Source organism: Sciurus vulgaris, assembly GCF_902686455.1.
Source record: "Sciurus vulgaris genome assembly, chromosome: 19".
Lineage (NCBI taxonomy): Eukaryota > Metazoa > Chordata > Mammalia > Rodentia > Sciuridae > Sciurus > Sciurus vulgaris.
In genome coordinates, this window is record NC_136480.1 from 14,070,151 (window position 1) to 14,084,671 (window position 14,521).

The 14,521-nt window shown below is 43.5% G+C and overlaps 1 protein-coding gene across 1 annotated transcript in view; it reads left to right on the top strand.

The window, feature by feature from the left end:
- Window positions 1–419: 419 nt before the first annotated feature.
- The window catches only part of SUMF1 (sulfatase modifying factor 1), an 81,635-nt gene continuing 67,533 nt past the window's right edge, over window positions 420–14,521 (top strand). Inside the window, exons 1-3 of the mRNA XM_079122211.1 lie at window positions 420–687; window positions 10,105–10,278; window positions 14,021–14,095. Of these exons, the coding sequence (XP_078978337.1) occupies window positions 433–687; window positions 10,105–10,278; window positions 14,021–14,095 (504 nt within the window). The 5' untranslated portion in view covers window positions 420–432. The remainder of the gene's footprint in view (window positions 688–10,104; window positions 10,279–14,020; window positions 14,096–14,521) is intronic.

Consider the following 14,521-nt stretch of genomic DNA (forward strand, 5'->3'; position numbering starts at 1 on the left):
TTCCTGTCAGGGACAACTTACTAAACTGCCTGCAGTAGAGAATAATGGTTAAACTCTAGCAAGTTTCAAGACTCCCTGGGTTTCAATTTCGCTCTGGACACTTGGCTGCCATGTGCCTTCGGGCAAAATCATTCCACTGCTCTGGGAACCCAAGCTCACAGGATCATGGTGAGGAGTCACTGAGATTCATCAGCCAACGCTCAGTAAATGAGGAGTATCGTTTTTTAACCAAGAAATCATAAATGGGCGCGTGGTGTGAGGAAGACCTTGAGTATCAGAGCTGTGCCGCGTTCTCCGGCTTGACCGCTTCCACGCAGTACCTGGACAGAGGCGGGGAGCGCAACTCGCCCCGCGGTCCCAGCCGGCCGACGCGGCCCCTTTAAGGAGGGCGTGGCCACGTGACCCACGGGGTCACATGGCTCCTGGAACAGCATGGCTGCGCCCGCGCGAGGGCCGGCTGGCGGGCGCTGCGCCGCGCTCGGGCGCGTGCTCCTGCTGCCGCTGCTTTTGCTGATGTGCCGGGCGGCGCGGGGCGAAGAGGCCGGGGCCGGTGCAGGCGCGGCGTGCGGCTGCGGGACGCCTCAGCGGCCCGGCGCCCCCGGCAGCTCCTCAGCCGCGCACCGATACTCGCGGGAGGCGAACGCCCCGAGCGCGCTCCCAGGAGAGCGGCCGCCGGCGCCCGCCAAGGTGCGCCCTCGCCTCCCCTCGGGCGGGTGGGGACTGCCTGGCTCCCAAACCCGGTCGCGAGGGGCGCGGCGAGGGGAAGGTGACCGGAAGGCCAGTGGAGGTGGTGGCCACCCCCACGCCGCGCACCTGCCGCTCCCATTCGCTCGGGGACTCGTCCCGCCCGCCCCTCGGCCGGCTCCGCGAGGCCGGGGGCTGTGGAGTTAACTTCCCCGCCCGCTCCCGCACCTCCCGCCGTCCTCTGCCGGAGGACCTCAGATTTTAAGTCGGATAAGTTCGGGTTCAAAATCTCAGTTCCTCTCTTGTTAACGGTGGGGAAATTAGGACCCGTGTCTCCAGCACTGTACTGATGTGCAGTCGCCTCCAGTGTGGTCTGCTGCTTGAGGGCAAGGACTTGTGCAGTTTATTGACAGGTTGAACACGAGGAAGGACTAAGCCAACCGTGGTTGCTTTGTTGTTTTTATTTACCTGGTACCTCTTGCACAGTGCCCGGATGTGTAGGGGCTAGGGTATATACAGAATAACAGCAATAACCACTGGTACTGGTTTTGCCTGCCAGGGACTTTGCATACTGGTACCTCTGAGGCGAACCCAGTGCCCCTTCTTGTATACCTAGTATATCCTGTTTTTATTTTTTATTTTTCTCCCATCCTATTTTTCTTTCCATTGGGTTAATTCTGGCCAATATTCAGGATTCGGGTGAGAGGTACATCCATGGCAGGTCTTACCTGACCTCTTCCTCTTCCTTCCCCTTCATTATTTCCATATGCTGTCACAGTAGTCTGTATTTACTTTGACATAACAATTATGAACAATATTTGTCCTCAAGTGGACACAGGGTGGTGGAGGTTAGGACAGTGATGTAGCCTTTGAGGTACAAAGTGTAGGAAGTTGACAACTTGGCCTTTAAAATGTTTTTAAAGATAGTGAGGGAAAGGCCCTCATTATTGGTGTTTACCTTTCATGTGGTGGGAGGTCCTGATTACTGTTAGTTTACATTGTCCATGTTTGATTTTAACCCCCTCTAAGTTACATGCTAATGGGTAATCTCTTCCTCTTTCTAAGGAGAAAGCCCCTCTATTGATCTGTTCTGTAGCTAACAGGACAGCTGTCTTATTTGCATGTTGGTTTGTCTCAAAACTTCGTCCCTAAACGTCTGGCCAGTACTGAACATTTCTCATTTTTTATGTGCTCTGTCTTCCCGTAGGTTCCAGAATGCAGTGTGGGTCACCATTATCTTTGAATTAAACTTACAGAATACACATCTTTCATCCCTGCAGAGTGGTTTTGTGCCCTTAACTGAATATTGCATGGGTCATCTTTGGCCAGTCTTTTGTATTCACTTTCTATAATGTTTGGAGGCATCCCAAGCTATTCATAAATTAATAGTTGATGAGAACACATTCTACAGACTTTTAAGGACTCTCAACCTAATTATTGATCCTGAAGTAACTGTTTTCAAGGCCAATGACTTCAAGGGAGGTAGTTCTTCTCCTGTTTTCCTTGTTTTTAAACGTTTTAGATTATGTGCAGATGACTGGTTTAATTCTGGCAGCATTTATTCTAAATGTAGGAAGTACAATATTGCAGGAGAGTCAAATGATCATAGTGGTAGTTTTTCTTTTCTTCTTGGTTTTCTGTTTATTTGTTTGATTCAACTGATGTTTGTTTGGTACACATATAGGACTCTGTTGTGTGCCTGGTATACAGAAAAGAAAAAGACCTGTTCTCCACTCTCATCGTATTTCCACTCTGGCAGGTTCTGTCTCTCATTCTTTCAGACTCACAAATGTGTGTGCATGCGTGCGCACACACAAACTGCATATAAATGTAAATTTGCATATAGGGATGATACTATGTAATATACAGAGTACGTAGAGAGGAAAAGGGGATTCATGCTTCTTGAATATGTCAAGTGGTGCCTTTTAAAAAGGTTTTTGAGCTAGGCCTTGGAGGAGATATTTTCAGGAGCTAGGGATGGAGAGTCAGATTGAAGGACATTCCAAGGAGAATAGCTTTGGCCCAAAACTATGTAGGAAACCTCATGTGTTCTGGGGACATGCAAATGATTTCAGGTTTCCTGGGAGTGACATTTTTCACACTTTTAAATGTCACACTTCTTAGGTGCAAATCCCTTTTTTTTTTTTTTTTTCCTCTTTTGCATTTTAATTGATTTAATGAGCACTTGGTAAAGTGAGGGACCCAAAGAAGTAAATAGCACTGGACTTTACTCTCAAGAAATTTACAGTTTCACTGGAGAGTATGGTAGTAAGAATCATTTGGGAAGCAATATACATTATAACATTTGACTTAAATTCCCTCTGGTTAAGAAATACAATTCTGGGCTGGGGATGTAGCTCAGTACAGGCCTGTCAACAACTAAAAATATATTTAAAAATACAGTTCTTACTGAGAAGATTATCCTAACAATTTTCCAAATCACTTATTTTTTGGTAACAAGGTGGCACGATGTTTTAATCTGCATGGATCATTTAGAAAAGGAGTTTAAAAGGCATTTAGGATCATGAGATGCCAAACTTGTGTGCGGTGCCTCTGTGTGTGCATGAAGTCCGAGGACGTTTCTGATGGCGTCATGCAGCCCATAACGAAAACACGGTTGATGGCCATCTCTTCTGTGAGACCTTCCTTCCAAAAATAAGTTTTTCTTTCCTCTAAATTTCCATAGCATGTTTTTCTGTTGTTTTCTGATGCTAACTTATCTATTTAGTTTAGTATTGTTGTCTATCTCATTGTATGTTGCAGGCACTTTTAGACCCGTTTTAATCTCCATATGCATAAGTACCTCACATATTTTAGTCCTTGTGAAACAATTCCTTGAATGACCTGTTGCCTTTTATGTGGATACAATATTGAAAGACTACCTGGGGAAGAAAGGCTGTCAGATACTTTTTAAAGACATCTTTGTAAAGTATACTTCTGTTGTACTCGTACTCATCGACCCAAGAATCCTGACTTACTGTAATCTCCCGCTTTACAGATGAGGCAACTGAGGCCTCATCAAGATGGAAGAAACTTTGAATGTCATTCCATGTCTGATTAACGTCTGTGGAGGCAGTAGGGTGAGAGAATGGTAAAAACAGACAAGCTCTGTGTGGATGGGTAAGGCCACAGTTTGTAGGCAGATCCAGAGAGCTTATTTCTCTTCTTACTTACCTGACTTTCTGCGTAGCCTTTAGCATTTAAGTTTGAGGAGTGGAAAAGGAAGAAGAGCTACACAAAAAGAGTTGCATATGACCTTATTTTATTTTTGTGTGCAAGGCAAACTCTTAGAGGAGTAAGTGGAAAAAAATGATAATTAAAACTGGTATAAACCAGCTGTGGTGGCCCGTACCTGTAATCCCAGCCACTAGGGAGGCTAGGCCAGGAGGATCACAAGTTTGAGGCCAGCCTCAGCAACTTAGTGGGTCCCTAAGCAACTCATTGAGAACCTGTCTCTAATTAAAATACAAAATAGGGCTGGGGATGTGGGTCAGTGGTAAGGTGCCCCTGGGTTCAATCCCCAGTACCAAACCAAACCAGCCAACCAAATGAAAAATAAAAGCAAAAAACCAAATTAGTTCAAGCAGAAAAGAAATTGGCAGGACCCTTTATGGACTCATATACTTGGGAAGTTCGAGAGTTGCTTTGGCCCCAGACACAGTGAGATCCAAGGCATCAGGAAGGTCTCCAAGCCTCTCTGACTGCCCCTTGGCTCTTTTTTCTTTTGTGTTATCTTCACCTTCAGGTAATGTCTCTTTTCCCACTGATAAACTAGTTGTAGAAGAAAGAATTCCTCTTTCCTGGTAGCTCCAGCAGACATTCTGAGATGAACTTTCATTGGGTCACGGGCTTATTACTAGTTACATCTTGGTGGTCAAAAGAACGCTGAGTTATGTGCAGTGGTGCATGACAGTAACTTGGAAGTCTGAGGGGGGAGGATTGTGAGTTTGAGGCCGCCTGAGTAACTTAGTGAGGCCTTAAGCAACTTAGTGAAACCCTGCCTCAAAATAAAAAAATGAAAGCAACTGGGGATATAGCTTGTGGTGAAATGAGTAAAGTGTCTCTGGTTTCAATTCCTAGTACCCATCGTCACAAATCAAGGAAAAGTAAAAATAATGCTAGATTGACCAGGCCTGAGTGACAGGATGTGGAGCAGGGCCATCCAGTCCCATTTAGGCCACATGTACTTAGTTTAAAAGGTGATTTTCTGATTTTTTTTCTTTTTTTTCCCCTCTCTTTCAGACTTTGTTTTTTTTTTTTCCCCTCTTGTTGATTTGTTTTGCTGATTTATGTCCCCAATTCCCTTTTAACTTGAGGCAGGTAAACTAAACTGCCCAGGCTGGCCTTGAACTGAGATCCTCCCACCTCAGCCTCCTGCGTAACTGGGATTACAAGCCCATGCCACTACACTTGGAGAGAAGTGGTTTTCAAAAAAGACTGGGTGATTTCACAAGAAGTAGAGGAGCTGACAAAAATAGTAGGGACTAGCAGCGTAGCGTAGTGATGGGGTCAGGTCCTAGGCTCAATCCTTAGCACTAAAAAAAAATTTTTAAAGCTAGATACCCATTGCACTTAGCCTGTGTGTGTAGCCCATTCATGGTGATAATAGAGCCATCCTTGGCCTCACTTAGGCTTCCGGCTTGAGTGGCAGTGGCAGAAGCTGTGGTGTGGCTGAAGAGTTAACTCACCTTTAGACTCAAGGGGGAACAAATTGACTCTGGACCTTCCATAAAGGCTCAGTTAAAGTGGCCTTTGGATTTGGGTTGGGAGTCCTGAAGATTGAAACACCTCCGTTCTGGGTTTTACTAGAGTGACATTCGACGGTTGTAGGACAGAAAACTTTACTTCATCAGTATAAATTAGAAATTTGAACAGTCCAGAACTATTTTATCTATGACCTCCAGAATGGAAACTTGGTCTGTTCGGTGCTGGCTATCTCTGATGCTTAATGAAAGAAGAAAAGAAACTAGGCCAGTAGTTCACAGTGGAGGTTGGGATGGTATTAGCTTTGTTGGTATTCACCTTGAGGCAGAAGGGGATGAAAAAATTAGGTAATTGTAAAAACCCATTAGGCACAACAGGCAGAGCTTGCTGTGGGCCTGTCTTTGAGCCGAGGGATGGACAAGTGTTCTCATTACAGGGCCCACTTGCCTGCTGCCGGAAAGCTTGCTTTTTTTTTTTTCTTCAAGTCCTTTATGGAACCTTTTAGTACGACCGCTTAATAATCATTTTAAGAATATTCTTGAAATTCTGCCTCAGGTCTCAGTTTTCCTCCTTCTTTGTAAAACTGCTTAAAATTCTGACTTCTAAGGACTGTGGAATCTTGTGTCCCGGACACTTAGACAACAGGGAGAATAATGGGGCAGGCTACCTCAGCCCCTGAGCTGTTACACAGGCTTCACTGCGACAGAGACATGTCACCCATGTCTGAGGCTGTGTTATAAATGAAATAGAATTTCTATAATTATAGTTATGAATAATTCAAATAATAAATCCTCGTTATATTCCTGATCTCACTCATTCAGTCAGTAAAGATTTTTTAGTGTCTACCAAGCCTTGCTAGTGGTTGGGGAATATAGAAATGAAAAATTTATTTCTGGTTCCCAGTGGACTTAGGATCTAGGGAAGATGAAATTGTGTAACTTGGATATTGAGAGAGAGAATTGTTAGGATATAGATAGAGGCTTACATCAGAGGAACCTAAGTGGTGGACCCGTGACCCAGCCAGGGAGGGGGTGTAGGCAGGAACGGCCTCCCGGACGTGATCCTTGAACAGTGACGCACTTACAGAGAGCCAGAGTGGCTTAAGAAGTGCAGCTGAAGTTCAGAACCAGAGAGGTGGAGAGAAGTTAGATCCTGACATTCAGGTGCTTTACCCCGAAAGGTCATGGGAATTCCTGAATAATTTAAATGAGAAGATGGTATAATCAGGTTGACACTTCTTTTATTTTTTAAATAGATGGTACTTTTATATGGTTTAAAAAATTTTTTAAATATATATGTGTGTGAAGAGTGAGAAATTTTCCCCTTATCTATTTTTTTTTTTAATTTGTGGTTGTACATGGACAGCATACCTTTACTTTGTTTATTTATATGTGGTGCTAAGGTTCCAACCCAGTGCCTCTCACGTGCCAGGCAAGTGCTTTGCCACTGGGCTACAGCCCCAGCCCCTCCCCCATCTATTAACCTTCCCCTCAGACATCCACCCCGTGCATTTTCTGTGTATTTTCTCAGAGCCGTTCTACAAATGTAAGCAAATACAAAAATATGCGAGTCCTTATTCTCTCTCAACCTCTTTTCACAACCTCTTTTTACAAATGACGTCACATCCTGTGTACTATTATTGGGCAATGTCCTTTGTTCACATAGCTCTTTATCTTACTGAGATCCTTTCATATAAATATGTTAGAATTTTCCTTTTTTTCTTCTTTTATTTCTTTTGTGGTACTAGGAATTGAACCCAGGATTGTTCTAGCACATCTAGTGACATCCTAGCCCTTTTTTATTTTTTATTTTGAGATAGGGCCTCACTAAGTTGCTGAGGCTGACCTCAAACTTGTAATCCTCCTGCCTCAGCCTCCAAGTCCCTGGGATTGCAGGTATACACCACTGTGGCTGCTTTTCTTCTTTCTTTTCTTAAAGCAGCTTAATTTCCCATTTTCTGGATGGCCCACATTTCATTTAAGAACTCCACAATTAATGTTCATTAATTTAGGTTGTTTTTAGCCTGTCTCTGTTATGGAGCTGTTATAAATTATGCTGGATATAGAAGACTTGAGTTTTGCAGAAAACTCCATAGGACTTTTTTTTTAAAGGAATGATTTTTTTTTTTTTTAACCTTTATTTATTTTGATGTAGTGCTGAGGATGGAACTCAGTGCCTCACGTGCTAGGCAAGTGCTCCACCACTGAGCTACAACCCCAGTCCCCTTCATAGTAATTTGATACTTGCTGAATGAATGATGAATGGGAAGTGGGTGATTTAGAAGTAAGGAGGATTATGAAAGAATGAGGTTGAGACAAGTAGACCAACTCTGAGACCTCCGCAGTTACCTGGGAATAGGAAAGAGGGACAGATGCCAGGGAGATATACATAGGAGAATCAGAAAGACTGGGTGACCTGTGTTGAGGTTAGGGGACAGAAGTAACCACAGATGATTTCTTAGAATAGTAAAACATTGGATGAATGTATGTTTCTTACTCACATAGATGAGAATAGTAACATTTTTATTGGGAAATGCATGCACAGAATTGTAGCAACCACCAGCATAGTTAGTGGGAATGGAAAGTGGAATCCATAATCATTTCCTGATTTCTACTGCTTCCAATCTTGTTTTTCTGACTCTTCTATTACTAAGCTATATTCTCTCTTTTTATCTCAACTAATTATCTCCTTGATTTCTTTGTTTTTTCGCTCTTTGATTTGAACTCCTGTTTGTAGAGACTGACAATTCCTAAGCTGCTGAGCAGTCTATGCAAGTGACTTGGCACTCATGATTGAAAAGTCAGACCTTGTGTCTGCAGAGTGTGCTTCTGACAGATGGTATGATTGAGAGCCGGCTTTTTATTGAGATATAATTGACACATCATACAATTCACTCTTTTAGAGTGCACCAATCCCTGCTTTTTTTAGTGTAGTCACACCATTGTTACCCTCTTATTGCAGAACATGACATCATCCCAGAAAGAGACCTCACACTCCTTGGCAGTCATTTCCCATTCCTACCCCACCCCACCCCGCAGCCCCTGGCTGTTACCAACTCCTTTCTGTCTGTATTTTCATTCTGGATATTTCATTTGAAGCAGTTCACACATTATGTGGCCTTTGGGAAATGGATTCTTTCACTAGAGTACCGTTTTCAAGATCCATCCATGTTGGAGCATGAATCAATACGCCATTCTTTTTAGGGCTGAGCATTATTCCCAGTTAAGGAATGCCACATTTTGCTGTATATTCATCAGAGGATGGATATTTGAGTTGTTCCCACTTTTTTGCCCTTTCGAATACTGCTGCTGTGAATGCTTTTGTGTATAAGTTTTTATGTGGATGTAGCTTCACTTCTCTTAGATAATTACCTGGTGGGTGGCATGGTGGGGTCATACATTAACTCTTTGTTCATTTCTTGAGGACCTGGCTTGCCTTTTTCCACAGTGGCTGCACTATTTTAAAATCCTTTTTTTTTTTTTGGTACCAGGGATTGAACCCAGGGGTGCTTAACCATTGAGTCACATCCCCAACCCTTTTCATATTTTATTTTGAGACAGGGTCTCTCTCTAAATTGCTGAGACTGGCCTCAAACTTCCGGTCCTCCTGCCTCAACATTCAGAGCCACTGGGATTACAGGTGTGTGCCACCACACCTGGCCCCCATTTTGCATTCCTACCAGCTGTGTCTGAGGGCTCCAGTTTCTGTACATTCTCGTCTTCACTTGCTATTGTCTTTTTTTTGGGTTGTAGACTTGCTTGTGGGGTGAGGTGGAATCTAAGTTTCTGAATTTCATTTCTGTAATGACTCATGATCCTGAGCATGGACCTGCATATATATATATTTTTTCTTTGTGATGGGGATTGAACTCGGGTGTTTAACCACCCGAGTCAGATCCTCAGCTATTTTTATTCTATATTTTGAGACAGGGTCTTGCTGAGTTGCTAAGGCTGGCCTTGAACTTTCACTCCTCCTGCCTCAGTTTCCCCCGTTGCTGGGATTACAGGCATGCACCACCACACCTAGCTCCTAGACTTGGATTTTTTAACTGGAAAGTTTCTGTACCATCCCCAGACCCTGGACTCAGTGCTGGGAATACAACGTGAACCTGTGAACACAGCAGTCTCAGTCTCTTTTCCCGGGGCGTTTGGAGTTCATGTGTGAAGTTAGATAGGAAGAGAGTAATTGCAATTTGGGTTTTAGTAAGGAATTACACAAAACATAATCCCTTAGTAAACTTTTTAGACTTTCTTTTCAGTGATCTAAGCCCTTCCTGTTATCTTTAGTGGGCAAAAGTCATGTAGTGGGTATTTGGAGATATTATATATGGCATTTTTATGTTTGTTTTTAAAATTAATTCAAAATAAATGAAAATATATCAGACAAAAATATACACCTATGTAATGAAAACAGTGGTGTGCTCTCCCAGCCCCTGGGGTTTCCCCATTGGCAGATTTGGTATCTATTAAACCTGTTTGCATTCTGTGTGCAAATTTATGATGCATAGAATTTGGGCTAAAAAGATAACTTTCCTGAAGAATTTTCATTTTTTTTTTCACCTTCATTGGAGCCCAGAGCGATTCCACTAATTTTATGGTGATTTTGTGGTGGGGGTTACTACGCATCGTGCGCTTGCTGTGGACTGAGACCTGCACACCTTAGCCGGGTACCCTCTGTCTGTGATCCTTGACTTCTGTGTTTCCCTCTTCACTGCAGATGGTCCCCATCCCTGCTGGAGTGTTTACAATGGGCACAGACGAACCTCAGATAAAGCAGGATGGGGAGGCCCCTGCGAGGAGAGTCACCGTTGGTGCCTTTTACATGGACGCCCATGAAGTCAGCAATGCTGAGTTCGAGACATTCGTGAACTCCACTGGCTACTTGACAGAGGTAATGGTGTTGGGAATAAGGCGGAATTTGTTCTTTTCCATCACTTTGAGAAATGCTTTAAATAACAGTGAACACTGACTGACAACTTAGCACAGTGCTAAGCCCTTTATTTGTGTGTATCAATTAATTTCTTCCCAAACCCTGTGCAATTGATGATTCTTCAGGTAGCAACTGAGGGTAGCAACCCTGAGTTAGAACTAAGCATTTTCACCTTGTAAGGTAAATAAAAGGTCAAGAAAAGCCTCCTTCTGACCGAGCTGTTCTAAGTCGCATGGCTAGTTATTGATGGAGCTGGGATTCAAGCCTGGCCACTGTGACCCCAGAGCCTGTGTTCTGAACCACGAAGGTATATTGTTACTGCTTAAGCATGCCAGAGATGGTGACTGTTCACTCAACGTTTTGAGATAACAGATAGCACATAAAGTAAGGCCACTTTCCCGGTCAATAATGTGCAGTTTGGATGTTCCAGAAGCATCATGTGTTTCAGGAATGATAGATGCAGAAGCGCAGCTTTCCATTTCTGTGGCTTTTTTCCAGTGCCTCCACGGTTCACAAGTTCCACTGTGGCTGTTCCAGGCTTTAGCCTGTGGTCACTGACTCACCAAGCAGGGCCCTGGAAGTGAACGTGTGCCCTGAACAAGAGCAGGAAGGGGAGGCTTCCAGTTCAGGAGTGTGTCTGTGAGGCTCTGACATAGATTTTTTTCCTAAAAGGCATCCAATTTTCTCTTACCAAAAACTTTCCCCTTGTCTTGACTATGTGGAGTTTCTGTTTTGTGTCTTTTCTTTTTTGCCTTTTTTGGCACCAACATTCTTTTTTCATAATTTAAAAGCCTTAATTTGAGAGTGCATGCAAAAAGCAAAATAATGTTCAGATAGGATTTTGCACTCACTCTCACATTTCTTTTCAGTTTCCTAAAATATACAAAGCGGTTGTAAATCTTTTTTGTAGATATTTGCCATAAACAAATTTCCCTGTTCTTTTTGTTTCATAAGAATATTCTGAGATCAAGTTGCCAGTACTCTGCTAAAGTTAGAAGACTTTCATGGGAAGAAGGCTTTCCTTAGACCAGGGCTCTCCATGAAGATTCGATAGAATAAGCAGAATTTAGGCATCCATGAACATAGATGGAGAGAATTTTCATCTGAATATTGATATTTCTGCCTGAAATTTAGCATGCCCTTCAATTATGACACAGACAACAAACCATGGTAACCTTAGTACTTGTGACTTTTTTACCAATAAAAATCAGAGACTTTGCTGGATGCGGTAGCACATTCCTGTAATCCCAGTGGCTCAGGAGGCTGAGGCAGGATTGTGTGTTCAAAGCCAGCCTCAGCAACTTAGTGAGGCCCTAAGCAACTCAGCAAGATCCTGTCTCTAAATAAAATATTAAAAAAGGCTGGGGATGTGGGTCAGTGGTTAAGTGCCCCTGGGTTCAATCCCTGGTTAAAAAAAAAAATAATAGACTTTTTTCTTTATTGTTATTATTCCAGATATCTTGAAATACTGTTTTCATTCCTCCCCACTTTGAAGTAGTATCATTGTGAGACCTAGTACCAGATCGTACTTAATATGTTAATAAAAAGCATATAGGTTACTGTAACACCAATTTGTTTTATTAATATTTTGATGTAACTGGTTGTTTTAGTAGTTCTATTGATTTTATTTTATGAATTTAAATGTTGCATTCTGAGAAGGCAGTCCCTAGGCCTCAGTATGCTGCCAAAGGGGTGTAGGGCACAAAAAGGGTTCAGAACCTCTTCCTTGGACAAAATGCTGCATTTTTTGGTGGCACTTTACAGATGTTTTTCCCCCTCTCTTCAACTTCATTTTATGTTTTTATTCCTTGAAAACGAGACATTCTTGCCCACCGTGGAAGCTTGGTCCATGTTTTTCCTCCGCTTATAATCCATAGCCCTTTACTTGCCCTCTTTTTACATGGCCATCTCTTTCTCATTCTTTTTTTTGGGGGGGGTTGGGAGTTGGGGAGTCAGGGTTCTGCTAAGTTGCTGAGGCTGACCTTGAACTTGGGATTCTCCTGCTTCAGCTTCTGGAATAGCTGGGATTGCAGGTATGTCCACTGTGCCTGGCTCCTTCTTGTCCTTGTCATCTCAGCTCAATTGTCACTTTCTCAAGGAGCCTCCCTCTGTTCACTCTGTCAGAAGGAGGCTTTTCTTGACCTTTTTTTACCTTACAAGGTGAAGTGAAGTTATAATCACTTTTTTCTTTCTTCCTTGGTCATGATTTTTGTCTGTGTCCACAGTAAAGACTGGGATCATGTCTTTCTGATTTGGACCTTGTATCCCTTCATTTATTTTCAAATCAAGTCCATAGTTGGTGTTGGATAATGTTTGTGGAATGAAAAAATGGCTAGGTTCTTAGGCATGGTGATGTCACCAGGAAATACGGTAAGAACATCCGGGGTGAAGAAAGGATGATAATCTGCACTTGGAAAAGGGCGCTCAAGGAGCTCGTAAGGCCTGAAACGCAGGGATGCAGGGCTCAGTTAATTTCATCCAGCGAGGACAGCACGGGACTGAGGTAGCAATCTGGAGTCATTGGAAGTGCTGGCCGTCGTTAAAGGGACAAGATGGGAAGGTTGCCCAGCAATTGGCCAGTGTGTTTGTCTTGAACCACTGTTAGAAGTACCAGGTTTGACACAGGCAGAGTTTCCGAGCCTTGCTGCAGGCCCCCAGAATCAGAATCCCCAGGGATGGAGAGCAGCAGCCCATGGTTTTAACAGACAGGTGGTACGATCTTAAGTGCACAGAGCTGGAGGGTTGGTGGCCGAGTGTGAGAAGTGCACGGAGCCAGGGGCAGCACTCTGAGAAGCAGCCTGTTAGAAGAACCCATGTATTTCAGGAGACGAGTGGGAAGAGTCAGCTATATGGAGGAAAACTAGAAGAGGAGTAGAGTCATGGATGCCAAGGACAAGTGACCCAGTTTTCCCGAACAGGGTCTCACGCAATGAAGAGAACCAGGTCTATGGAGACTTGAGACACTCATGTTAAATAAAATTATTAAAATTCAGATTTCTGTGTAGTGCTTGAATTAACCACTTGATATTTATAAACACATTTGACACCTTAGTGGAGCTGGAATGTGTCAGAATATCAGCAGTGGCATTTAATTCTTTCTGCTAAATTCCAGGCGGAGGACAAAGGACAAAACTCAGTTATGTAATAGCATATGTATAGATTTCTATTATTTCCCTAAGCTATTTGTTAACTTGGGTAAGTGTATTTTCTTCAACAGGAACAGTCATGTTCTGAAAAGCTAATCCCAGCACCCTGCACAGTGGCACACCTGAAATCCCAGAGACTGGAGAGGCTGAGGCAGGAGGAGTGTAAGTTCAAGGCCAGCCTGGGCAATTTAGTAAGACCCTGTCTCAAAATCAATAAAAGGGCTAGGATTATAGGTCAGTGGTAGAGCACTCTTGAGTTCAGTCCCTATTATTGCAAAACAAACAAACAAACAAAAAACCCAAAAGCTAATCTTTTCCATTTGCAATCTTAACAACTAAGCAAAGTCTTACAAGAAAACAAGTTCTAAGAGTGACATTACCCTGTTCTTAGAGGAAGCCAGATGACTGTAAGTCATTTCTGGGTCTTCTGGGAAGTGACAGGAAAAACTCAGATTCATTGGGAGAAGAATCCCGTTAGCAGTGTTCAAAGAAGATGGCCTGTGTGAACCACATGACTGCAACCTTCTCTGGGTTTCTATTTCCTACCTTTCTAATAGGCTGAGAAGTTTGGCGACTCCTTTGTCTTTGAAGGCATGTTGAGCGAGCAGGTGAAGACTGGTATCCAGCAGGCAGTAAGTAACATTTAACAGACTCTCATACTTCTCTGGCTCCTCAGAAGAGGTCTGGGTGAGAAATCCAAACTACAGAGGCCCCCTTCCTCTCCCTCCCAGCCGTTGTCTGGCTGTAGATTTGCCCAGAGTTACAGGCCCACAGGCCAGGGCCCCTTGCCTGGGTGCAAAGGGCACAAGGCAGAATGGTATCTGAGGAAGCGTCTGAGCTGTCCTCGTGTCCCAGTCATGCATCGTGTGCCTGAATGCAGCTGTAGACACTGGTGGGTTTCCTTTATAGTAGACATTTCTAGAATGGAGGGCTAACTGAATGTTCTGTTCTCACTGCCTGGATCTCATCAGGGGCCAGGTGGAGAGAGAGCTTCCTATTTAGACATTCATGAATTCACATGGTCCGAGCAGTTTCCATGAAGGGGGCCCTTTGCTGCG